Genomic DNA, 27,352 nt, shown 5'->3' on the forward strand with positions numbered 1-27,352 from the left:
GAGAAACATAATTCCGACCTCAAATAAGAAGTCTCTGGGTCCAAGGAGACCACCTGGAGAAACAATTCCATCACTATCCCAGTCTTGAGCATCTTGAGCTAAAAGAATACTCAGGATGCCTGTAATCCCAGTACTTTGGGAGGCCGATATGGTTGGATCATGAGGTCAGGAGTTTGAGACCAGCCTGGTCAACATGGTGAAACTCTATTTCTACTAAAAAAAATACAAAAATTAGCCAGGCGTGGTGTCATGCACCTGTAATCCCAGCTACCAGGGAGGCTGAGGCAGGAGAATGACGTGAACCCAGGAGGCAGAGATTGCAGTGAGCCTAGATCGTGCCACTGCACTCCAGCCTGGGCGACAGAGCAAGACTCAATCTCAAAACAAACAAACAAACAAAAAAAAACAAAAACAAAAACAAAAAACCAGGATGTTTGAGGATGGGGCAAAAGATAGGCCCTCATTTCTGAGATTGTGATAAGAGACATCATGCATTATTGACGCTAACACACATCTTATCCAACAGTTTTTGTGGTCCACAGAAACGGACTTTACTCACTGGCATATTTGGTCTCCAGTCTTTGACATTTCTAATAAAAATGTGCTCATAAAGAGGTTATACCATTAACCCTGGGCAGTTTATCTACAGTGGCCAACTTGTCTTTTTAAAGATTTATGCTGTCCATTGGAGACAATGCTCATTGCAGGCCAATGTCTCATGATGATTTATGCGTGGAGGCTCCCGGGAAAGGCTGGTCCGTGTCTGATCCCAGGCTTGAGAGCACTGACACGTAGGTGTCTGGTTCAGAAACAAACCAGTGTTTGACAGGCTCACAAACCACAGAGTGAGGAAGAAATATATAAAAGTAACAGTACCTGGTAGATGTTTTGAGAAGTTAAAATGCCTTGCCTTAGATTTAGACTCTTAGTCTCAGTTATCTCAAAAGAGGGTTGTGAGAGAATTGGAATCTTGTAATACACTGCAAGCAACCATAACCCTCTTGTTAGAAACTGGTGGAAAGGAATTGTAGAAAAGGGACGTGGGAGAAAGAGAACTGAAAACACAAAGGCACAGGGAGATGTCAAATGCTCAGTGGTGGGCATTTGGCCAGAGGTATTGAGATCTTGCAGGCAGGCAGGGGTAGGGATGAGAGGGGAGCAGAAGACATTTATAATCCCTTTTTCTCATTCCCAAGAGACCAGGGTAGAGGAAAGAACCCAGAATTAGAGTCGGATTTCCTAAAGGATTAAAAGGTTAAGTGGCAGAGACCTGGGGACAACAACTCTGGTTTTCAATTGAGTTATCATAATATTAGAAGAATAGCACTTCAGAGGCCAAGATAGGAACTCATAAAGAAAATTAAATAAAACAAGTCAGCCGGTCGTGGTGGCTCACGCCTGTAATCCCAGCACTTTGGGAAGCCAAGGTGGGTGGATCACGAGGTCAAGAGATCAAGATCTTTCTGGCCAACATGGTGAAACTCCATCTCTACTGAAAATACAAAAATTATCTGGGTGTGGTGGCGCACGCCTGTAGTCCCAGCTACTCAGGAGGCTGAGGCAGGAGAATCACTTGAACCCGGCATGCAGAGGTTGCAGTGAGCTGCGATTGCAGCACTGCACTCCAGCCTGGCGACAGGGCGAGACTCTGTCTCAAAAAAACAAAAACAGAAACAAAAACAAACAAACAACAACAACAAAAAAAACAGGTTAAATGCAGACATACGATTTTAAGTGTAACTTTTTATAAGTAAGTAAAGTCACTATAAATAATGGAAAATATTTACAAAACACCTTTGTAAAGCTTGTAAAAACACTGGCTATCATAGAGTGCTTAATTATAGGCCTAAGACACACGGGTTATCATTCACATTCCAAATAAGTAATCCAGAGAATATTTTTCATCCATAATAAAGCTAACAATCAAAGCTTTACAATCTTCCAGTGGTAATTCTCATGGGCACAACAAGCATTAAGTCTCACAATTTAACCTTATTGTGAGATGTAATCCAATAGTCAAAGATGAAAAAGAGGGATGTAAATTAAATTTAGACTGTTGGCTGTTATGATTACTAGGGAACAATAGGTCATGTAATTAACTGAAGGACACACTTGATCCTCTCAGGATCCTACTCAATAACTTCATCCTGGGTAGGAAGAATGTTTAGAAGAGAGATGCTGTTTTTCTAGAATCCAGGAATTCAGGGCTTTACCATTTCTGATAGTGGCTATCACTTTCTGTGCTGAGCATCACCGCTGTGTAGCAGACGCTGCCCCCTCCCCTCAGGCCCTACTACAATAGTGCATGATGGATTCCCTACTCCCAGCATCTCCACGTAATCCAGAGAATTAACAGTCTGATCTCCCTAGAGTAACCTCAACCCATGACTGGTGGAAAGTGGTGTATATTATCTCAATTCCTTCACCCCTCAGGTGGGGAAAACTCAGGGGAGCAAGATCTGCTGTGGCTCCCATATGATGGTTCACCCTTTCTTAGCTGCCTTCCTTGGGAACTGACTCTGCATTGGGGTCCGCCATTGAAGGTGGACTCTTCATGCCCTGAGGACTATCCATAGCCCAAAGCTGCACAGAGAAGAAACTCCACAAAAAGTGACTATGGGAAAAGAATAGTAAAGTATGGATCAGAAGGGGATGCTACGTGGAGGAGCTGTCTGGAAAGCCATAACGCACCAGTGGGTGGGACCCTCTCCCAGGGAGAAATTGGGAATAAAAGAGATTTGATACAACCTTGCCTTGCTTCTCTTTTGACTTTGAATTGAAGGTGCACCCCAATTCTTCTGCCTGTAAACCCATTGCTGGCTTCTGTCCTCACTACAGAATCTGTCCTTGTGTCTGCAGCCTTCCCAGCCAGCTTCTGATCGCTTCTCTCCCCTTGTTCTTGGTCTGTTCCAATGCCATTGGCTTTAATGCTGGATCCTCTTGTGATGCCCATTCCCAAAGAGGATCCTCTCCCAGGGATCACGCTCTTACACCTGTTCCTGTGCACAACCACAAGGCCATTTCAGATCTCTATCTCACTGTGATGTATCTTGTGTTTTGTCAGCAATCAACCTCTTTCCTAAAACTGCCAAGGAACCCTTACTCCTTTATGGTAAAGGCTACATTCCATTTTGAATGCTTTGAATGTCACAGACTGTTTAAAAAAAATAAAAACAAAAACTAGGAATCAATCAACCATTGATATTGCCCCCCGACCTTTGGTCTCCTGCCACTTTATTTATTTGTTTATTACCAGATCCTTCCTTCTGCTTAAACATCTTTCTCACGGTCTGGCAGGAAGAGCCATCTCCCAGGCACACACCGCAGCGATCCTCTGTGGCATTGGAATCGATCTCATAGTCACAGCCAACCATCTGTGGGGAAGAGAGGTGGAGGATGAATACCCAGGCAGGGGATGCCACTCTTGCCTGGATCTGTGACTTCTCCTTTCCCCTTTGGTGCTTCATAAGACTGGACAGGAGGTACCAGGGTACAAGGACAAATGTTTGTTCCTGGTGGCAGCAAGAGGAATATCCAAGCATCCACCAATGGTAAAGGCACTACTTGCTCAGAGGCGAGGGAGGCACACATTGAGTGAGGTCTCTAATTTCCTGAGTCAGAGGCAGAACTGAACAAAATCTATGAAAATGTTCCAAAAGTCTAACTATAAAAACGTCTTGGAGTTGAAGCTAGTAGAGCAGCAAGTCTCTTTCAGATGTGTTCTCATCCTGGAAAAAGAGAGCCACGAAGCTTGGGGTGTTCTGTGGAAGTGGATACCAAAGAATCATGACACTTAGATTGAAAGTCATGAACCATATCTGACCTTCACCTGGACGTTTCTGTGACTTGCTTTCTTCCATGATCACAAGGGAAAGCTATACCATATTCCTTTAGTCATAATTTTCTTTCTTGTTTGGGAACAATTGTGTCCAGATAGTTTCATTTCCTTTTTGATCTTTAAAGATCATTTTCTTTCTAACTTGAAAGTCACCTCAAATCTACTCAAAGGAAGAAGGGTTTGAATCTTTTTTAAGAGAGAGATGGAATCTTGCTATTTTGCTCAAGCCAGAGTGCAGTAGCTATTCACAGTCAACAGCCTTGAACTCCTGGCCTCCCACCTCAGCCTTCTGAGTAGCTAGGACTATAGGTACCACACCAGGCTTATTTTGAGTCTTTAAATACACCCTCTACCATCTAAACAGAGAATGAATGCCCACTAACAGAAAATAGCTTCATTCTTTAGGTTAATTGTCTTTAATTTCCTTTAGGTACAAAGACTGTGCTACTTCACCCAGTTGGGGGAGGAAAATAAAGTGCTAAGAGATTTTAAAAAATTAATTATGCTAATAAAAATGGGAAAAAAAGCAATGTACAAAACAGGTGCCTTCAGTGAGTATGAATAAAATGCCAACCCTTCACAAGCAATATGTTTGCATCAAGCTTGAGAACCCTCTAATAAGCTGACATTTACAACCATATTCCCAGTGGCCTTCATTCCTTCACTGATTTGGAATGATTGCTAGGGAGATTGACTCTGAGGAATATTAATTTTAAAGTATTTTCTTTAATCTCTATCAACAGGGAAATAGATATAAAAATGTGAAGAATAAAGGAAAGAAAGTCAGAAAAGCAAATATCTGAAGCTCAAGTCTTTCTTCTTGAATGGGTAGTTATATTTCTAAACTAATATTTGCCTGCATAACTGAGACAACAGGGTTGGGGGAAGGAGACACACCCATGTCCCCAACATTCTGTCCCACAGCATATTAAATGGGTTCTTGCAGAGACTCACCCAATTTAGTTTTCCTGTGAGCTGCATGCAGTACAGTAAAAATTGAATTAAGTATACAACAGAAGATCTAGGAAGACATGAACCAGTCTTCCTTGTTGCATATAAAACATAAGGGGCTGGGCCAGGTGCGGTGGCTCAAGGCTGTAATCCCAGCACTTTGGGAGGCCGACACGGGCGGATCACGAGGTCAGGAGATCGAGACCATCCTGGCTAACACAGTGAAACCCCGTCTCTACTAAAAAATACAAAAAGCTAGCTGGGCAAGGTGGCGGGCGCCTGTAGTCCCAGCTACTCGGGAGACTGAGGCAGGAGAGTGGCGTGAACTGGGGAGGCAGAGCTTGCAGTGAGCTGAGATCCGGCCACTGCACTCCAGCCCGGGCGACAGAGCGAGACTCCGTCTCAAAAAAAAAAAAAAAAAAAACCATAAGGGGCTCTCAGAGGAAAAGAAACAAACCTCAGTCTTCTTCATAACACGCTCTGGCAACACAGAAAGCCCACAACAGTATGGTCTTTCTGCCTTCAGCAGAATCAGAGGTGGCTCTGCTGCTGCTACCTAATGTGGGAAATGACTTCGGCATGGCCCTTTGCTGATGGGACTCTGAATGTGCCAGGCAGTCACCCCAACAGGTAGTGTGTTTGTGAAAAAAATCACTTTCGTTTCCCATCTTATCAGTTACAGTGGTGGCGCGAATAGTGATGGTGGTGGTGGTAATGATGTTGAAGGTGGTGAAAATAGTGATGATGTTGTAGTGGTGGTGGTGATGGATAATAATGGTGGGGGGCAGGATGGCGGTAGTGATGGTGGTGGTGGTGGTGGTGGTGGTGATAGTGATGGTGGTGCAGGGTAATGGTGGCAGTGGTGATAGTGGCGATGTGGTAGTAGTGGTGGTGATTTGATGGTGGTGGTGGTGATGGGGGTGATGGTAGTGGTGATGGTGGTGGGGGTGATGGTGATAGTGGTGATGTGGTAGTGGTGGTAGTGATTTGATGGTAATAATGGTGGTGGTGGTGATGTGGTAGTGGTGGTGGTCATTTGATGGTGGTGGTGGTGGTGATGAGGTAATGGTGGTGGTGATTTAATGGTAATGATGGTGGTGGTGGTGATGTGGTAATGGTGGTGGTGATTTAATGGTAATGATGATGGTGGTGGTGGTGATGATGTGGTAATGGTGGTGGTGATTTAATGGTAATGATGGTGGTGGTGGTGGTGTGATGGTGGTAGTGATTTGATGATGGTGTTGGTGGTGATGTGGTAATGGTGGTGATTTGATGGTGGTAGTGGTAGTGGTGGTGATGTGACAGTGGAGGTAGTGATTTGATGGTAATAGTGGTGGTGGTGATGTGGTAGTGATGGTGATGATTTGATGGTGGTGGTGGTGATGTGGTAATGGTGGTGGTGATTTGATGGTGGCAGTGGTAGTGGTGGCGATGGTGATTTGATGGTGGTTATGTGGTAGTGGTAATGATGATTTGATGGTAGTGGTGGTGGTGATGCGGTAGGGTAGTGGTGATTTGATGATGGTGGTGGTGATTTGATGGTGGTAGTAGTAGTGGTGGTGATGTGGTATTGGTAATGATGATTTGATGATGGTGGTGGTGGTGATGTGGTAATGGTGGTGGTGATTTGATAGTGGTAGTGGTAGTGGTAGTGGTGGTGATGGTGACTTGATGGTGGTGATAGTAGCGGCGGTGATGTAGTAGTGGTAATGATGATTTGATTATGGTGGTGGTGGTTATGTGGTAGTGGTAATGATGATTTGATGGTGCTGGTGGTGATGTGGTAGTGGTAACGATGATTTGATGATGGTGGTGGTGGTTATGTGGTAGTGGTAATGATGATTTGATGGTGCTGGTGGTGATGTGGTAGTGGTAACGATGATTTGATGGTAGTGGTGCTGGTTGAGATGATGGTGATGGTGGTGGTGATGGTGGCACATGATGTGGTAGTGGTGATGATTTGATGATGGTGATGGTGATGTGGTAATGGTGATGGTGGTTTGATTTGATGGTGGTGATCTGATGGTGGTGATGGTGATGTGGTAATGGTGGTAGTGATGATGTGGTGGTGGTTATGGTGGGATGATGGTGGTAGTGATGGTGGAGTGATGATTGTGGTGGTGGTGGAGATAGTGTTAGTAGTGGGGATGTGGTAGTGGTAGTGGTAGTGGTAATTTGATGGTAGTGGTAGTGGTGGTGGTGATGACATGGTGGTGGTGATGGTTGGGTGATAGTGACTGATGGTGGCAGTGGTGGTGATGTGGTAGTGGTGTTGACTTGATGGTGGCAGTGATTTGATGATAGTGGTGGTGGTGATGTGGTAATGGTGCTGATTTGATGGTGGTGGTGATAGTAGTGGTGATGTGGTAGTGGTGGTGGTGATTTGATGATGGTGGTAGTGGTGGTGGGGATGATGTAGTGGTGGTGATGGTTGGGTGATAGTGGCTGGTGGTGGCAGTGGTGGTGATGTGGTAGTGGTGTTGATTTGATGGTGTTAGTGATTCGATGATAGTGGTGGTGGTGATTGGTAATGATGCTGATTTGATGGTGGTGGTGATAGTAGTGGTGATGTGGTAGTGGTGGTGATTTGATGATGGTGGTTGTGGTGGTGGTGATGATGTGGTGGTGGTGATGGTTGGGTGATAGTGGCTGATGGTGGTGGTGGTGATGTAGTGGTGGTGGTGATGTGATGATGGTGGTGATGTGGTAATGGTGCTGATTTGATGGTAGTGGTGATAGTAGTGGTGATGTGGTAGTAGTGGTGGTGGTGATTTGATGATGGTGGTTGTGGTGGTGATGTGGTGATTTGATGGTGGTGGTGATGATGGTTGTGGTGGTGGTGGTGATGTGGTAGTGGTGGTGGTGGTGGTGGTGGTGATGTGGTAATGGTGGCAGTGATGAAGTGGTGGTGATAGTGGGGTGATGGTGGTAGTGGTGGTGGTGATGGTGGACTGATGATGGTGGTGGTGGTGGTGGAGGTAGTGGTAGTGGTGGTTATGTGGTAGTGGTGGTGGTGGTGATGTGGTGATATGATGGTGGTGGTAGTGGTGGTGGTGGTGATGTAGTAGTGATGGCTGGGTGATAATGGTGGTGGCAATATGGTGGTGGTGATGGCAGCAGTGGTGGTGGTGGTGGTGGTGATAGTGGGGTGATGGTGATGATGGTGGTGGTGGTGTGGTAGTGGTGGTGGTATAGCGAGTAATTAACTATGAGAGGAGAGTTGAGAAGGACTCAAGAATGACTTACTGATTTCTGGCCTAGATATCAGTAAACATAGATGGTTTTAGTATCATTCCAAAAAGAAGTACTATAGAAGAACAGGTTGGGGTAAGAATTAGGTATAATTTTAATTTAGAAATGTTAAGATTGAAGTAACTGTTGGGCTTTTAAGGGTCAGGAGATAGGACCTGGTATTCTGAATGTAGATCTGGCTCAGAGCAATTGATTTAGGGATGTTTAGTGTATCACTGAGATGGCCAAAATGGCCTTGGAGATGAAAGAAGGTTCAAATCAGTTTTTGAGAGAAATCAGTGAGGAAGCTAACTCAGGACAGTGGGAAGACTGTCAAATAAGGATAAAAGCTTAGGTGGATTGAAAACATTGACTTTGTAAGGACACACATGTATAATGTTGAATTTTTATTTTAGGGAGTGCATAGTAGGCTAACGGTAAGATCAAAAAAGGGGTGTGATGGGGTTGATCCAGAACCTTATCCAGAACTGGGGTAAGAGATTGGGGGAAGGCTAAGAGAAAGTTAGGGAGCAGCTGATGGATAGACCAGAACATCTGGTCTATTTTAGAAGGAAATTCAGCCAATGTTATGCTGACTGTGTGAAGAGGGAGGAGTCCAGGAGCTGAAGTCAAGCAACTGGTTACCAGGAGAAAGAGGGGAGAGAGCTGGAAGGTTAGCGAGCCGGCCTCAGATAGTGGGTATGAGAGTGAGAGCTCAGAGCTGGAAGTGGGTGGAGGTGAGTAGGGCATTTGCTCATTTTTAAAAGCTTATTCTGTCATCCTGGTAATTTAAAATGGAAGGTGTCCTGAAAAGTCAAAGTTTAAATCTGTATCTTTGATAAACAAGCTTACTAAAGAAAAACTAAGGGGAAGGGCACAGATAGTTACCTCCCAGAACAAATTCAGTTCTGATCAGGGCTTGATAATTTCCTTGACAATATAATCTGCAACTCTAACATACCAAAATATTGGCAAAGAGTGTAATTTCAAAATAGACATGAATATAAGCAACCAAATTTTCATATTCACAAAGAATGTAGATTAGACAAACACTGCATACATTGTTTTCCTGAAAGCGTATGTTTTTATGTCAATACATGCTCAATCCCCTTTGAAAAAACTAGTAAATGAATAAGGAGGGTAACAATAAAACTAGCAAATAAGGGGCCTGGAACTACCTACAACCTGGATCCTTGAAGATAAAGTATTTAGGCTATTAAGTATATTTGATTTGACACCATTTTTTTCAGCTTAAAAACTCAAATCAGTGTGGTATAGACAGAAAGCGGGCAAGTATAGCTTCTAAAAGGTCTTAACTGGCACCCAGAATGAGGGAGGCAGGCTGATAAAATCTAGCTTATTCTATGGGGTTCATTTGATTGGCCTCAAGAAAGACATCCAACTTGTAATGGTTCTCAATTAGAAGTTGGCTACTTATTAGAATCGCCTGGAGAGCTTTTAGAAATTACTGATGTCTGGGCTCTATTTCAAACCTGTTAATTCAGATCTCTGGGATGTGGGGTCTGGGCACTGATGTTTTAAAATCTCCCCAGGTGATTATTATATGCAGCTAGGGCTAAGGACTTTAGTCACTGAGGAGTAAATGTGATGCTGAAATTATCTTTTAGATCTAAATAACTTTGCATTTATAGAAATAGCATCTTTAGCCTGTGATGGAAAACAGGTGCCTTGAACAAAATAAATGAAAAAGGAACTGTATAGAGAAATACGAACCTTCTCAGAGTGCTGAATATTTAGGGGCAAGAGCTTGTCACAGGGAATAATTTTGTCCAGTGGAAAAAAATATTATAAATATTTTTTAAAAACAAATAAAATTTGTTGAGTTTACAGATCTATTTTCTAAGAGTTTATCTTACACCAGGGCCTCTGTTAAGAGCTCAACATATATTACCTGTGAAAGTTGTCAGAATCAAAATGGAGCAACTAATGTTAAGAAAAAACCCTGATTAATATGGCCAGGGAAGGCTAGGAAAAATTAGTTCTCACCCTTGTATGCCTGATGATGAAAAAGGCTCTGCAAAAACCAAAACCTTGCGCAAAGGCTATTACAACCTTACACAAAAAATACTTTTGCAATGACATCTGCCCAGCAACTTCCTGAGCAACCTCGGATTGGTGTCACCCTTGTTATTGATCTCTGCAGGAAATTATAATTATTTAAAAACAATTTTGCAATTCTCTTCAACTTTTTTTCCTTTAAAAATTTTCATTTTCTTTTAAAAACCCCTCTCTTCCTTTACCTTCCTAAATATGCACATAGTTAACTGTGGCATACATATTCCCATTGCAATGCACTATTCCCAAATAAGCTTTATTTTGTTTTAGAGAGCCTCTCTCTGTCTGTTATTTAGGTTAACAGACCTTATTTAATCTTTTGACAACCCCAACTAGGCAGATACATAAAAAATTCCAGTTCTATGACAGAAAACTGAGTCTTAGAAAGATGTATAGGATCATACAACTAGTAAATGATGGTACTGAGTTCATATTCTAAAACCCCAGTGCTAAACCATTATGATTTACTAACTGATCAAAACATCTTCCTTTAACCGAATAAAAACACTTTCTCTCTAAACTGAGATTTATGCCTGGGGGTTGGATCACAAGTCCTGCTCCTCAGTTCCTTGCAAAATAAAATGCAAGCAACAAGAAGGAATTCTTTAATGGTTACACACTTAAAAGCACCAACACATCAGGTCTAAATAATTTATATCAACTTGATTAATGAAGTGAGTGTGGAAAAATTACATAGAAATCAGAAACCTGTTTTGTAACTACTGTCATGCCATCTCTCTGAGAAGCTCATGTTGATAGTCAATGGAGAGCTAAATGTGAAAATGCATTATGGAAAGTACCATAGAAGCTATTATTAATTTCAGTTTTTCTCAAATTTAATGCCACTGAAATAATCTGGGCTGGGCTTTCCTGACAATTCTTCTTTTTCATGCTCAATGTTTAAAATAATATCATAGTGCACATCAACCAATCAAGAAATGAAGAAGATGGCAGAAGGAAAAAAACATTCAATCCAAAACTGTGACTTTGATCAACACTGAGAAGTCTTGTCTTTTCATTTTATGAACTATATATAAAAAACAGATGAGGTGTAAATGCCGTGAAAGCACAAACTTAGAACATCTGACTTCCCAAATTAGTAAAAGTCATGATTTTATAAAGTTGTAGATTAATGAAACATACCCAATACCTTACATATGCCATTAATACAGACATTTCTGCTGTTGCCGCCTTCAAAGCAAGGGGTACCATCAATGACAGCATCCAGCATTTTCTCAGAAAACTGGCCATCTATGGGTCGGCAGTAGAGCTCACAAGGATGTGCTGAAGGGAAAAAAGAAGGCAAATCCTTCAAAGTTAGCTTTTAGCTCAGCATCCTCCCCAGGATTCCTCTGTACTTATAACCCCCAAGTGTCATTTACTCTGACGATCCTATCTTTTTACCTGCTTGAGACACATCCTGAAATGTGCCTCAAGACACATTTCACACATCCAGGTGCTGAATCCAAGGATTATTTTTCCTTTTTGAAAACAAGTTTTATAATGAATTAAATTAAAAGATTGCTTTAAAACACTCTATTCTTTGCTGTAAACGATGACTCCTTTCTATTCAACATTGAATTGTGCTGATAAAATAAGGCACTGAGCATCTGGGGTTAGCTTAGAAAATAAGTTATTGCAACCAGCCATGAAGGACTCCAGGCAAGCAGGATGCCTGCTTGTTTCTTGCAGCAAAGTAAGTAGACCTCCAGGGGACAGGCATCCCCTCCCATAGGGCCAGCTCATTACTACCACAACCTCCATCACCACCAGCATAAACCTGCCCCAACAAATGTCCTCCTCCAGTCTAAGAGGTGCTTAGATTGACAACCATGTGGAAACATTTTTTTTTTGTTGTTCAAACTGAAGCCGACCTGCTTCTCATAGTGCTCCATCCCATCAGCTTGGGTCCTACACTGATTTCATTCTAAGGTTCAGTTTTCTACTCCATTGTGAATGAAGACAGGGTGATCTACAGCACAGGAATATTTACTTAATAAAATACATACCCACATGTATGTACACAGAATAACCAGAAAGATAGATCACATTTAAATCACAGATTGCCTTAAACATTTTAATAGTGAATACACGTATATGATAAGAAGAATTCAAATAATTTTCTTATGAATGTAATGAATGCTTTTCTTTAAGTGAAAAACACAACAATGTCTTCTTTGGCAGGGATTTTGGGGTCTCTTCTGGATGTGTTTATTATGGGCAGGGCTGTTAGTTGCTTCTTTGTGTGATCAGCGGAGGGCTCAATAGTACCAGCCATAAGGCTATTTGTCATGGGCCCACCTCACTGGGCTGGGCACCAAATGCCAAGACCAGGTGCACAGTGATAGCTGTGTCTGCTTGAGGGTGCAGTGATCCACGTGGCCAGGAAATGAAATTGCAAAATTCACACACATGTAACCCTGAGCAAAAGCTCCAAATGCTGAAACACTGAACAAACTTGAGACTGAGGCCAAAAACATCTATTCAGAGCTTAAAAGAGATAAGTGAACTAGCCCAGAAGCAGAAAATTAGATATCACATGTTCTCACTTTTAAGTGAGAGCTAAACATCGGACATACATAGACATAAAGATGGAGATAGACTCTGGGGACTCCAAAAGCAAGGAGGGTGGAAGGAGGGTGAGGGTTTCAAAATTACATATTGTGTACAGTGTTCAATATTTGGGTGCTAGGTACACTAGAACCCCAACCCCTACCATTATGCATGTAATACCCAGGTAACAAGCACATGTGCTCCCTGAATCCAAAAACAAACAAACAAACAACAAAGCTTAAAAGAGAAAGATAGGGCACATGTATACATATGTAACAAACCTGCACATTGTGCACATGTACCCTAGAACTTAAAGTATAATAATTTAAAAAAATTTAAAAAAAGAAAGATAAAAGCCAATATGTAAATAAAGAAAACCAATTGATTTCACATAAGGTGCAGTGGATAAGTTGTCTGACAAGATAAAGTCGAAATGAGTTGAAGAGATAATTGGATAAAGAGCCAGTGGAAAAGTGTCGAGACTCTGGGACAAAGCATGACTTGGGATTATTGTGCAGCTCCATTTCTGGCAGCATGGTTAGCTCTGTTACTGGGCAAACTGGAATAGAAGTACTAAAGGGAGCAACCTGGGAACAAGTCTATTCTCCTAACGATGAGAACATCAATCCAGGTGCTGAATCCAAGGATTACTTCATTAAGACTTTGGTTTAAACTTTAGAATTGGATTTGGGATTTTGTATTTGGAATACATAAAGCAAAAATATAAAACAGCCCTGAATAACTCTGGAGCTTTTCTAAGGAATCATCTGTTTCAAGGCTGCCGGGAAGAGTTGGGACCACAGCATGTTCATTGCCGCAATGGAATGTTTATTCAGAGAGAAATGGACAGATTCACTAAGTTGCATTTACATAATGGACTGCTATGCAGCCACTAAAAGGAATGAAGTAAACCAGTAAACCACGATGCCATGATCTACTCAGTGAATCAAGAGGCAGAATTGGCAAATTGTGGTTCTATCTGTGCGGAAATGAAAACCTGCTGTTAGCATGGTTATCTTGGAGGAATACATTCAATGCAGTGGGATAATAATAATTCATTTTTGTTTCATTCTATTATGTGCACTTGCATTTTTATAAGACACATCTATTCCTTTTAAAAATAATAAGTCTTGGCCCTCACACAGGAAAACTGGAAAAGTCTTCTTTCCCCAGTGATATTTATGACACATCTCCATAAAAAGAGGCCCTAATTTCAAAACTTCCCTCCACCCTGTTTCCACAACACAGGACTAGTACATGCTTTAAGGCTAGACAGGTTAACTGAAGTACACTGTCCACGAGAAACACACATGTGTGTTGACTATAAGTATAGTGGTTTATGGAGTCTTAGAAATTATCTAGGAAATAACATTTGTAATAACAACAATGACAGCACACAGATCCTCTGCTGTGACTCTCCCAGAGCTCCCACCACCATGACCTATAGGTGTGCCTCAGGCCAGGGAGAACGCTGTGTTTGAAAGCAATCATCCTAAATGGAAAGTTCAGTGCTACTGAAGACTTTTATAAGGCTGAGCCTGAGGTCCTCCTTCTCTGTCCCCTCCTTCTCTGGCCTTTGTCTTTCATGGTGCTCTGGAAGGGCTCTCGTTATATCATTAAGTTGTCCTGTGACACAGGGATCTACAGGAGGAGGCAAGGGTGTTAATGGATGGTCTTAATTCTTGGGAGTCATCACTGGTATCAGAGATTCTCTGTGCCAGACATCAACCTTGTTGAGTTCATCATCTCTATAGAGTTGAGTACTTTCCTTGTCTCACATTTATTCCCCTGCCCTGATGCAGCCTTTTGTAGGGTCATGTGATTTTTGCCCTCTAGCTTTCAAGAGCTTTCAAGTCCATTTATAATTCAGCTAAGTGAAAGCTCTAAAACTAATTTACTAGTGAACTCTCACCCTCACATTGTCTGATTAATCCTCTCAAAGGGAACTTAGGAAAAGAGATGAGCTTACCGAATCAAAGTTCGCATTTTCAATTTTGCAGAAACAGGGTGACTCAACATTTTTGGATAATGATCTTAATAAATGATAGAAATGAAAGCTCTAACTTGCTAAAAAGAATGAAAATATTTCTTAGGTAAGGAAAAGTTTTGATGCATTTCATGTTTTGTGAATAGACTGGAATGTGAGTTTCATCATTTTAAAGAATCCAGTTTCTAAAATCCATTCACAGGCAGGGCTTCATGGGCATAAGACCTGTGCTTTTACCCAGGACCTCACACTTGGTTGAATGCTGTTGTCTCTGTCTTGCAATTCTTAATCATTTTACCTTTGAACTTGTGCTGGGTAAGGGAAGGCCAAAATGGGAAGGCGGTGTGCACATGAAGGGAAGTGCTGTGCACCCCTGCTGCTCCTCAACAGAGCCCAAGAAATACTAAACCTCAAAGCAAAAGGCATAACTTAAAATGTTTTATTGATGCAAGAAGTTATGTTTAACTTAAAAAGGAAGCTTAAGGACTAAAATCAAATCGGCTTGGGGGAAAAAACAAAAATGAAAACTTGTGACTGTATCACAGCCCAAAATAAGTTAAGTAATTACCAAGTGTCTGAACTCTTTGGCTAGTCTAAAATGGCATTCTTGTACTTTCTAATATGGTAATCTTACTGTAATCCCCACAATACACGGAAATATGTATTAGTGAAATATAAGAAGGCATTAAAGTGAATATATTCTATAGTAACCATAGAAAGGTATAAAAACAAAAGCAGAAATAATTTTTTAAAATTAATTAAACCCTTGTCATTGATGTTTTATTTTAATTTTATTTTTTATTTTTAAAATTTTTCTGTAGAGGCAGGGTCTTACTTTGTCACCCAGGCTGGAGTGAGGTGGTGCAATCATAGGTCATTACAGCCTCAAACTTCTGTGCTGAAGCGATCCTCCCGCCTCACCCTCCTGACTAGTTAGGTTTACAGGCATGCACCACTATGCCTGGCTGTATTGATATATTAGATTAGGGTAAGTGCAGTACCCTAGAAATAGAAATAGAAAAAAGAGTTTTCTATTTACTGTGTAGTTTTAAGTTCTGTCTTTTGGTTAAGATGCTTAAGAAGTAAACTCAGAATCACAACTTAAATTATTTAAGCAATATAATAATTAGTCATCAATGTTTAAATGTTTAGAAAACACTGGTTTTCAAGGGCAAGATATATAGGTTTAATAAACTGAGCCTTAATCATAATAAAAAGGGTTGTTGGGTTTTCCACCAGAGCTCCTGGCTTATGAAATAATCGAAGGTTTTAAAGACATGAACATTGCCTTAGGGAAAATTCAAAATTCAGTGCATCGGTCCTAAGGAAATGAACTTAACCCAGTCCCTGTGTGTTTTTGTGCTTAATGACCAGGCTGCAGAGTCAGGCCTGGGCTAACTCTTGGTTCTATCTCATAGTCTGAGTTTGGGCAAGTTACATAGGTCCTCTGAACCTATTACCTCATCTGTAAAAATGGGTCAAAAATAGCTTTCCTTGAAGGGTTTTCTTGTGGAGATAAAATTAGGAAAAAATATATAAAGTGTTGTGGGAAGTATCACTGTTCACTGAGGGAGTAGAAAACTCTGCTGTATGTTTATTTTATCCTCTGGTGATTTCTAAAAGGATGCCTGGGAGGCTGTAAGGCACTCGATATCTGGCACAGAAAAAATGCTCCACACATCCTTGTTGACATGAATGAACTGCTGCCAGGGATGCCTGTCAACTAAGCAAAATAGCAACTCTGTAGACAGAGTATAATGGGGAAAGTCATCAATGTGCTGTTCAAGGTAGTAGCTATTCAGGTTAGCAGATAAGTCATTATCTGCTAATGACCAAATAATAGCATAGGAATCTGTAAAGAAACTACTGGGATAGAGGATGAATGCTGATAGACTGAGTAGGAAGTAAGGTCGAGGGTGGCAAACTTTATCTGAGTTAGAGAAGCAAATCAATCACTCCAAAGTGAGTGGGATTGATGTCAACTTGTGTAACTCTCACTTCTTTAGTACCTATTGCTTTGCTAGTCAAAAAGTGGGCACATGATGAATGCTTGCAAACAAATGAAAAGCAAAGCTGAATCAAATATTTTTATTCCAAGTCCAGCTACTTGAGCCATAAGAGATAGGTACACACAAATTCAACTGTGTATCTGGGAGGGGGATCTCATACTAAGCACATGTGATGCCACTGGAGCAGCTATGCTATCTTAGTTTTGACAGGCTGCTCATTCAGAGTCTACAGGACCACTGACCCAAATAGTTTTAACAAATTGAGAATGTGCAGGATATACACATAGATAGCACGGACTGGATGTGCCTTTCATCACTTGGTAATTTTGGAGTACACCTGGGTATATGCATGAGTTTTCCTGTATTCAAATGCCTGACTCAAGAAACTAAATTGCACCAATAACCGAGTGGTTTTTCCCTCTAGAGCATAAATGACACCAAACAATTGGGGGCAAGGAGCAATCATTGCCCTTGACAACTGAGAGCCATCAGGGTATTTCGGATACCTGAGCTGAGCAAAGCACTGCAGAATCTTTCTTTCAAAAGCTATTGCATAAGTCTAACAGCCCAAATACACGATTCTCAAATCTGTGATTTTTCTTGTGTCCTATCACCCTGGATTTTTTGGAACTCAAAAATCATGAACAATTTGATTAGCTATTTTTTACTACCTTGCCTTAAATTTCTTTAACACAGGAAAATCTTTTCTGTTTCATTTCTTACTCAGATAACAACAACCAACACGAATATGTTTTTACATGTTGATCTCTGGCTAACAGTCATTGATTCTTCCTCATTTTAAGGAGAGAATGTGTCTGGAAGTTTTGCCAAGGCCGCTGTTCCATTCTCCAACTCCATTATGTCCCCATCCCTCTTGTGCAACATTCAGATGTTTGATTTTACTTTTTACCCTTCTCATACACCTGTACGTATAAAAATGTTGATTTCTGGCCCAGAGCTGGCTTTTGTTCTTTCCTTCCTATTTTCTTGCCTTTCTGCCTGTTATTCCACTCCCACTCGGAATGACTCTATTTTGAATGCCTTCCCTTTTCTTTCTTCTGGTGGAAAGACTGCTCATGAAAGCATGAGTAGTCTTCAGAATCATCAACTGCTTCACTGGAAGCCTTTTTGTTGCAATTACTTCAAACCCATAATGACCTTCTCTCTTGAATTTCTGACAAAATCACAGTCAGTTCCTCATGTCCATCAACAAGCAATTAGTTACTGAATTCCTACATGCCCTATTAATGGCTCACTTGCACCTCAGCTGTTTTGAAGTGAGTCACCATGTTTTATAAACTTATTTTATCTCCCACAAAGCCCAGACAGAGTTGAATGTATTCAGCCTTCAACATTTACTGATCAACTTAACCAGGTCAGTGTTTCCATCTTCTAAATTACAAAATTCCGGGGGTACAATTTTCTTTGTTAAACTTGGTATGGATCACAGAAACCTTGACTGACAGACAAATGCTTTGAGAATGGCTGTTCCCTAGATCTGAGATACACCATTACAGCTCCTTACCTGGGTTAAAAATGGGAAACCAGTGGTAGAGTTCATTCTTGTAGGGAACAGTGTCAAATTCACTGCACTGCATCTGCCGAAATGTTGGTGCCTCTGAGCGACAGGGGTGGACGTTGCACAAGCGATAGCGTTTTCTTTCTCCAGTGCAATATTTTCCTCCAAACTTTGGCCTACAAATGAAACAGACAAGCTATTCTTTTAGTTTGCTTAAATGCCAACATTTTCCTTTAAAATTCCTGTGGTATCTGGTCTTGACAAACGATGTCTCTCTATGCCCTCAAAACTTACCTTTTAAATAAATGCTTCAAATTTTACACATTTTTTCCTTGCCTGCCAACATTTCAGTCCTAATGTATAGTAGCTTATTTTGAAATAGTTTATATATTACTTCCACCTATATATCCTCCAGCTGAAATCTATGCCAAAAAGGATACATTTTCCTTCCAAGTATGCTCCTTCTCTGATTCATATTTGATGAATTAAAAGTGGTCAGATTTCAGAATCATCCATCTGTGCCTTCCTTGGATCCCACAGTCAATCAGTTGCCTGGTCATCAGCTGTCTACTTACATTTGTTTCATACAATTCAACTTTACAATAATCAAACCAGTTCAATTCTTATCTTCATTCCTATCTCTACTTTTAAAATTCTTATCTCCATTTCTATCTCTACTTTTAAAATTAAACCCACAGTACAAGCAATTATCAGGTTAAATTTTCAGATGACCTTAATTATTTTAGCTTCTGTTTTAAAATCTCTAATGGCATCCAATGGTCACATCAGCCTCCTGAGCTTGGCATTCAAAGCCCTCACAATCCTGCTTTAACTCACCTTAACAATTTACTCCCCACACTCTGCTTCATGTTACACTGCTCCAGTGGTGCCACCTGCCTTATTTGCTATTTCTTTTCTGCGCCTTTGGATAGATTTTTTCCTCCCTTAAAGTCTCCACATATATACATACTGCTCATGCTTGAAGAACCAAATAAATGCTACCTCCCTCATGAATCCTTCCTGGATTTCCACCAGAAGTAATTTTTTTTCTCCTCTTCAGTGACACTGTGTGTGCCAGTTGCCTGCACGTCCTGAACCTATCATTCCCAAAGATAGTTCTTTGATGGCACAATCTAAGCTCTGTGTCCTCTGTGGTGCCTAATAGTACTTAGGGCGTAGAATGCTCTTAATAGATATTCAATGGGTGAATAAGTTAATCTTATTTTAGAAAAATCACTCTTCGATTTTTCTTTCCTTTGTGTTACACTTGAGGGCATAACAGCCTTACTGTCAGGATCAATGGATCACTCATAATGGGAGAGGGGTTTACAGCTCTCAGAGAGGTGAGGAAACTATCCTTTGAGAAGGTTCCTGGGCATGGCTTCTGGCCTCCATCTTGGGGCAGTATCTGAATCGGGGAGTGTGCCTTCTATTGTAGGAGTGCTAATAGTCTGGAGTTTTAATTTGGCATTATCTTTTTGTTAGGTGGATCTGAACAAGTTACCTTATTTCTCTGAGCCTCAGTTTTTTTTTTTTTTCATTTGTAAAATGAGCATAATAGTTTTTATCTCACAAGTTGTGAGTACTGCATGAGACAATGCACACACAGATTTAGTAGAGTAGCTAACACAGAATGAGAGCTCAATAACTGATAGCACTTTTTTGGTTATTGTGAATAATAATCAATCAGTATTTATATACTACCACATGCTCAACACTACGTTCAGGGAGAAGAGAGTGCAAACGAAGGTCAACCCATGTTCTATGCTTCCTAGAAGTTTACAATTTAGTTGAGGAGAAAAAAATAACCTATATAAGAAATGAGAGAAAATTTAAGACAGGAGTTATGTATCCCAGACTGAAAGTACAATGAAAGTTTTGCGAAGGGGGAAAGCCATGGAAATGAGGCTAGTTGGGAAGGATTTACGGAAGGGCTTGTCCTGGAGAACGGTCTTTTTTTTTTTTTTTTTTTTTTTTTTTTTTTTTTTGAGACGGAGTCTCGCTCTGTCGCCCAGGCTGGAGTGCAGTGGCGCGATCTCGGCTCACTGCAAGCTCCGCCTCCTGGGTTTACGCCATTCTCCTGCCTCAGCCTCCTGAGTAGCTGGGACTACAGGCGCCCGCCACCGCGCCCGGCTAATTTTTTGTATTTTTAGTAGAGACGGGGTTTCACCGTGGTCTCGATCTCCTGACCTTGTGATCCGCCCGCCTCGGCCTCCCAAAGTGCTGGGATTACAGGCGTGAGCCACCGCGCCCGGCGAGAACGGTCTTAAAGGATGGCTGGAAAGTGCTTCTCAGTGCAAAGGCAGAAGGCATGTTGAGTGAGCAGTCCAGATGAAATCATATCCCAGAGACACAGAAAGCCAGAACAACTCCATGAAGGATACAGGTGGTAGTGGCAGAGCCAAGATTTGAATCATCATCTTCCTTGATGCAAAGCCTGAGCTCTTATCCACTGTGTTACACTGCCTGACCATGAAATCCTGAGAGACAGAGAACTCAAATCCTGGCAGTCTAGTCAAGTACTGGTTGCAGCTGTAATTCTTGTTGGTTCTGTAGTACTTTGTTCTCCTTGAATGCCCATGAGATTTTCTATACCTCCCCTCCCTCAATATGGCCTGAGTAAGCTTGTGTTCCTCGCTCATGAAAGAGCTTTGACCAAGGCAGCTCACATAGTAGGCTCCTCATTTGTTGACTCCCTGTAGGAGGTACCAAGAATTGTCCTTGCTATTTAAGGTTAGGCTGGTTTTCTGTTTGTGATGATGGAGTCACACTCTATGACCTGGTATCTCTCCAATTCATTTCCATCCAATCAATATCACTGACAGCCTCTTATGAGCCAAGCTCTGCTGGGTTCTCACTAGACAGTTGACCTACGGCAAAGATGCAGTCCCAAGATCAGCTGGCTCATGCAGTGGCCTGAATCTGTGACTTGAATCACAGATCCGAATCTATCATGTGGTGCCACTGGCAGTGTTAGCAATGAATTTAAGCAAACCGGCAATGAAGAACAGGCATGTCCACTCACCCAAAGAGACTCTATGACAAACTGTGGCCTTGGAGGTGAGAATTAGAACTACTTTCTCCTGACGCCAGGTTAGAGATTCATCCTTCACTTCCTCAACTAGGAGTTCCCTTCTCGGGTAGCCACAGGTCACTGACCAGCCTCCCAAGAAGGTTAAACACTGGTGGTGTCTGAATATACAGCATTGACAATAAGTCTCAGAGCAAATTGCCTTTCTTTTCTGATCTCTCAAATGAAAATGGAAATCACATTTCTGGATCACATGGAAACAAACTGTTAAATGACAATTTTCTCTAAAAATAAAGTACTCTATGAGAAACTCTTGGTTTTGAATTTTGGAAGTCACAGAAATCCGATATTTAAATGAAAACAACTTTCATCAAAGGGTGAAATTTTGAAATAATTTTGTGAAGAATTCCAAATGCATGTTTATAAATGTGGTAAATGATAAAGTTATCATAATAACTACTGTTTATTGACACCTGATTTTGTAGTAGATACTGTGTTAAATTCCTTACACATACTAACTTATTAACCCGTAGAAAAAATATATAACATATATAGTGTATATATGTATATATGTAATGTATACATGCATATATATACATATATACATGTACTTATATATAAATACCACACATCTAGGTAATACAGTTATTAACAAAAAGGATAAATAATCTTTGGAACTGAGATACTGAGGGATAAAATCACTTTTATTGCTTGCCTTTTAAAAAATGTGACTCCTACTCTTCAAAGTAGATAAATGTAAATCTAGGTAAAAGAAACAATGTAATTTCCACTTAAAGGAGGTATCACATATACACTTTCAAGAAATTACTTGGGAGACAGTATATCAGAAAATAATGACATTAAGAATGTAATGTGTATTTGGAAAACAAGGAAGTTTAAATTTACCTCATATATAATATTATGATACAAATAGAATATATGAAAAATTAAGCAATTTGCTTAAACAATTGAAAGTCACTTGTAAAACGACATTTACAGAATCCTTAACAGGCTACTATGGAACTTCAGGGCTTATAAAAATCCTTATCTAAAAATATTAAAAATAATTGTCCTCAAAAATGTATCTATTTTACTAGTTGCTTAAGGAAATAAATATTCTCATAACATTGTATATTCATTATCATTGAAAACAAGCTATAATCTTATCAGCAAAATTGGGTTTCACTAATCTCTACTGATAAAATTGAGTTATTTAAAAAGATTTAATGGCATAATCTCCTAGAGGCTTTCACATCGATTGCACATTTAAAATAAATTTGCTTTATTTCCCCAAATGATAAAATCAGCTTACTTATCCAAGTTTTAATAAGAATCCAGTGCCAAGCCAAAAGGAAACAACACAAAACAGAACCACTTATTTTCCCACTCTCTGTGGATTTCTTGTTCCTTTTTGTCCCGGGGAACCCATTTAATTTCCCCGGAGGAGGCTTGGGGTCACTGAGGTCATGCCATTCAAGACTGCCCCCACCCCCAATCCCCAGCACATGTGGAGGGAAGGGAAATATATTTATCTGAACTCACTCAGGGTTGTTGCAGAGCCTCTCTGCACTCTGGACTCCAGCCCCACAGGTCCTGGAACAGTGGGACCAGGGTGACCAGCGGCCCCAGCCTCCAGGGATGCTCTCTGGTTTCTTCCCCACGGTGATGCACTTGCCTGCCATACACCACTGGAAAGGGAAGAGACAGAAGATGGCCGTGTCAGCAAGGTTACCATAGCAAGCTGAGCCAAGAGCCCTAGAAGTCTAAACCCAATTCCTGTAAGCAAGCCAGCTTTCTACAGTCAAACATCAGATGTCAAACAAGGAGGGACCCATACAAGTTTCTGCCAAGAGTCTTGGGTTTTAGAATCAGAGTTTCAGGAATGGAAGGAAACTTTACATTGCCTAATCACAGAGGTGCCACACAGTGTGGATGGCAGATTGCACCGGAGATTGTAAATCAACATACTACTTCTTTCATTGAGAAAGTCTTGTTATGAAAAGCATGTCAGCTTAATATGCTTAGTAGCATAGTTGCTTAGTAACATAGTTGATTTACTTTCTGGTGCATGATCCTTATCTTGTTGCAAACCACAATAGTTCACAGACTGGCACAGTGAATAGCACTTCTTTATAGCTCTCTGGGTACTTAATGACTGCAACAGAGAACTCACCCTCTGCAAAAAGTCAATTTCACTGCCAAAACACACTAGTTGTTACGAAGTTCTTCATCATATCAAGAAAACAATTCTGCTTTCCTTTAACTCTACCCATTGTTTGCAGCTCTCCCCTTTCTTTTTTTTTTTTTTCCAGACGGAGTCTCGCTCTGCCACCCAGGCTGGAGTGCAGTGGCCGGATCTCGGCTCACTGCAAGCTCCGCCTCCCGGGTTCCCGCCATTCTCCTGCCTCAGCCTCCCGAGTAGCTGGGACTACAGGCGCCCGCCACCTCGCCCGGCTAGTTTTTCTGTATTTTTTAGTAGAGACGGGGTTTCACCGTGTCGGCCAGGATGGTCTCGATCTCCTGACCTCGTGATCCGCCCGTCTCGGCCTCCCAAAGTGCTGGGATTACAGGCTTGAGCCACCGCGCCCGGCAGCTCTCCCCTTTCAAGCAACTAAGAAAACATCCACTCTCTTCCCTCTTCAAGGCAATCCTTCCACAACTATCGGTTTAGGAGAGTGAATATACAAAAATGAAAACAAAGAGAAATGCTATGTGGTTGTCATGAATAACCACATTTCCTGGAGGATTTGGACGTGTTTTATTGCCTGATATCCTTTTTGTCCCCTTGTTTTTTTTGGCCACTGTGCATTTTATCCGGGTTCAATAATCTCAGTGAGGGGTCCTGCCACACTCAAGCTGCATAAAGATGCCCACTAAACACATAAGCTCTAGGTCCACAAGAAACCCAGTTGAGAGGATATCAAACCTCTCTGAGTTCTGTGGTGTCTGACTTGCCTGCTTAGTAAAGCAGCAGAACTTCAAGAAATGCAGTCATGTCAGATGATGAGAAAGAAGATGATAAGTGGCCTAAATCCTGCATTTTTGGGAAGAAGAAGCTGCTGGCTTACCCTTTTCAATCTTCAATATGTGAGAAAAAAAAGTCAAAAGGAAGGCTGATAATAAGCTTAGGAAATGTTGACTATAAACTCCATAGAAGTTCATCAGGGAAAGATGAAACAGATGTTTTGCAAGTGAAGCATGAAACTGAACCTCAGCCCTCCCTCCTTAACTACCTGCTCCCAATGCAGGTTCACCAGGAGTGGTGGATGTAGGGTGCTCTCCTCTGGCTGGTCTGACTGTATGACCTCCATCTACTGCTCTTCCCTCAGAGAGAGCTGCCCTCTAGGGCCTTCTCCTCAGCTCCTCCGAAGAACTCTGCCCACCGCCCTCCCACCTCATTCCATGGCCTGACACATCACCTTCTTCTCACCACATTGAGTTCCATCTGCAGCAGCATCCAGCTTAGAACGACAAAAGCCCTTCACGGAGCACCACAGTGTCTGGCAGACGTTCTAGAAAACAAATTGCACTTTTTTTTTGTATTTTCAAAACTTGCCCCAAAGCATTTCTATCGCTATGGTAAAATATGCACACTCATCCACACACTCATAATAAATGCCACTGTTGCTAGTGACTAAGAGTGACAGAAAGTAATCATTAGAGTTTGCAGTTCAAGCTTAACTTGGACTTTGTCATCATTCATAAACAATGGTCTATAGATCATACTAGGTAATATGGAAATGAGGGATAAAACCTATTTTCTAAGGGTTGAGAGGGTCATTTCTATATGTTTGGCACAATATCTAGCACTCATTGCCCTTGGGAAGGGTAACTGGTGATCATCTATGAAAGGTAAATCTAAACCGTGACTGGAAGGCAACCTGATTACTAACAGTTGGGGGTTATAACTTGAGCCTGCTCAGTGAAGAAAACGGAAACTCTTCCATCTAGAAAGCCTCAGCTTGTTCACTTATTACCTAAAGTAGTCAGCTGGTTTCAGTTTCCAGGAAGACAGCTGCATATTCCTTCTTATTTCTGGACAAAAGAAGGTTGGCAGGATTCTCAGATGCCATCTGAAATGGCTTAGCTGCTTCCATCTATCTATTAGTATTTTTTTCTGTCTATTCATCTTCCATAGTTCTATCCACTTATTGTGTTCTACACTGCATGTGTTTTTTCATTATATGACTTCATATTTTAAGCCATTTTAGAAAATTATCAATCTTTCTCTCTCTAAACTTTGCCTCTCCTTTCTCTCCTTTTGGAACCCATAATTGTTGTTGATGGACCTTCTTATTCTGTGCTTTGTGTTTCAACCTCACTTTCATATTCCTCAGCTCTCAATCTTCTTGTATATGAAAACTGAACAAGCTTTCTCCTCCATCACACACCCCTAAGAAGCACCCAAATGGGATGGGAAGTAATTTTCTCAGTTCTAAATTCCAGTTGATTGATTTTCTTTTCAACTGTGTCAAGTCTGCTCTTTAATCCATCCTCTGAATTTTTAAGTCAATAACCACACTTTCCACTTCCAGAAGTTTTATTTATTCCTCATCATATCTGCCTTACATATATCTTATGGTATTTTTTTCTCATATACAATTCGTTCCTATATATTTATTTTATTATCCCTATATAAAAATTCAAATTTTGAAAGTTCTTAAGGGCTTATTGTCTCTTCTCACTTAGCTGAAGATAGACTACAGTAGATTTTGAATTAGAGGCTGAATTATGAACTCATCTGAAGGGTGGCTTTTTTTTTTTTTTTTTTGAGATGGAGTCTCACTCTGTTGTCCAGGCTGGAGTGCAGTGGGGTGATCTCGGCTCACTGCAAGGCCCGCCTCCTGGGTTCACACCATTCTCCTGCCTCAGCCTCCTGAGTAGCTGGGACTACAGATGCCCGCCACCATGCCTGGCTAATTTTTTGTATTTGTAGTAGAGATGGGGTTTCACGGTGTTAGCCAGGATGCTCTTGATCTCCTGACCTCATGATCCGCCCACCTCGGCCTCCCAAAGTGCTGAGATTACAGGCATGAGCCACTGCACCCAGCCTAGGATGGCTTTATCTATTGGAGTTTCGTGCCACCTTGGTTGAGTGTTGGTTCCTCTGGGCCAGTTTCACCTTCATTTCCAGGCATCCATGGTATCTCCAGGCCAAATGTTTTATTTATTATTATGATGATTATTATTGCAGTGAAGGTACTCAAGCTATACAGCATACAAATTTAAACTCTAGATTAGCATTAGCATGGCCTGTAGTAAAGAATTTCCAAGTGAGAAAGTTATTCACCAATATTTCCACACACCCCCCCCCCCCCACCTTCCCCATTAGAAACCAGGCCGAGATGAAAGATGCTTCTCTCTCATCTCTCTTTCCTTTTGGTTGATTTCTTCTAGTTCATCCTTTCAGTGAAGCATAACTCTATGAGAATAGCAGTTCATGCAAAGGTCTCGGTTCTAATTCCTGGCCCTGTTCAAGGAGAATACATCATTGTCTCTTCCAACGTGGATGTGAAAACCCACATAACCCTTTTGTTATCTCCACTTCAGCCTCAATATCTATTCATGCTTATCACTCCTCCTTTTATTTTTTTTTCCTACTTTCTGTGGATTTCTTTTACTTTAAGTTCACTGAGCATTTAGAAAGGATGATGTGCTAGGTGAATGGTACACAGAAACTTTGTGCTATTTTTTTTCAATTTATTTGGAGTTTAAACTATTTCAAAATAAAAAGTTATAACATGGATGATGCTACATTTTCTGGTATTTTAGGGTGTTGTTAATATGGAAAATGATGAGGTTATCTTGGCTGCCATATAAAGGGATTTGAAGTCTTCATTCACTTATCTATTGAGTGCCTACTATGTGCTAGGCATTGCTGAGTGTCAAGGATAAAAATTTCCTCAGAGAGCTGACATGGTAGGAAAGGAGACAGTCCAGTAAACAAGAACCTAAAATATAGTCTAATAAAGCTTTGACATAGGAAATTCAGGATAGGATATAAAAGAATATTTAAGCTGAGACTCAAATGATGAGCAGAAGGGATGATTCCGAGGAATCAGAGTGTGCAGGGTTCTAGAGGTAGTGGAGAACCCAGCACTTTCAGAGAATGGAGGCTGTTCACGACAGATAAACATGGAGTGCAAAAGAGGAGCTG

General features: G+C 41.1%; 1 protein-coding gene across 1 annotated transcript in view; it reads right to left on the reverse strand.

Moving 5' to 3' along the window:
- The window catches only part of ADAMTS12 (ADAM metallopeptidase with thrombospondin type 1 motif 12), a 377,381-nt gene that overhangs the window by 91,509 nt on the left and 258,520 nt on the right, over positions 1–27,352 (reverse strand). Inside the window, exons 10-14 of the mRNA XM_015139808.3 lie at positions 24,615–24,707; positions 22,738–22,883; positions 18,171–18,340; positions 11,247–11,380; positions 3,254–3,374 (exon numbers count right to left, since the gene is read on the reverse strand). Of these exons, the coding sequence (XP_014995294.3) occupies positions 3,254–3,374; positions 11,247–11,380; positions 18,171–18,340; positions 22,738–22,883; positions 24,615–24,707 (664 nt within the window). The remainder of the gene's footprint in view (positions 1–3,253; positions 3,375–11,246; positions 11,381–18,170; positions 18,341–22,737; positions 22,884–24,614; positions 24,708–27,352) is intronic.

This window comes from Macaca mulatta, chromosome 6, assembly GCF_049350105.2.
Source record: "Macaca mulatta isolate MMU2019108-1 chromosome 6, T2T-MMU8v2.0, whole genome shotgun sequence".
NCBI lineage: Eukaryota > Metazoa > Chordata > Mammalia > Primates > Cercopithecidae > Macaca > Macaca mulatta.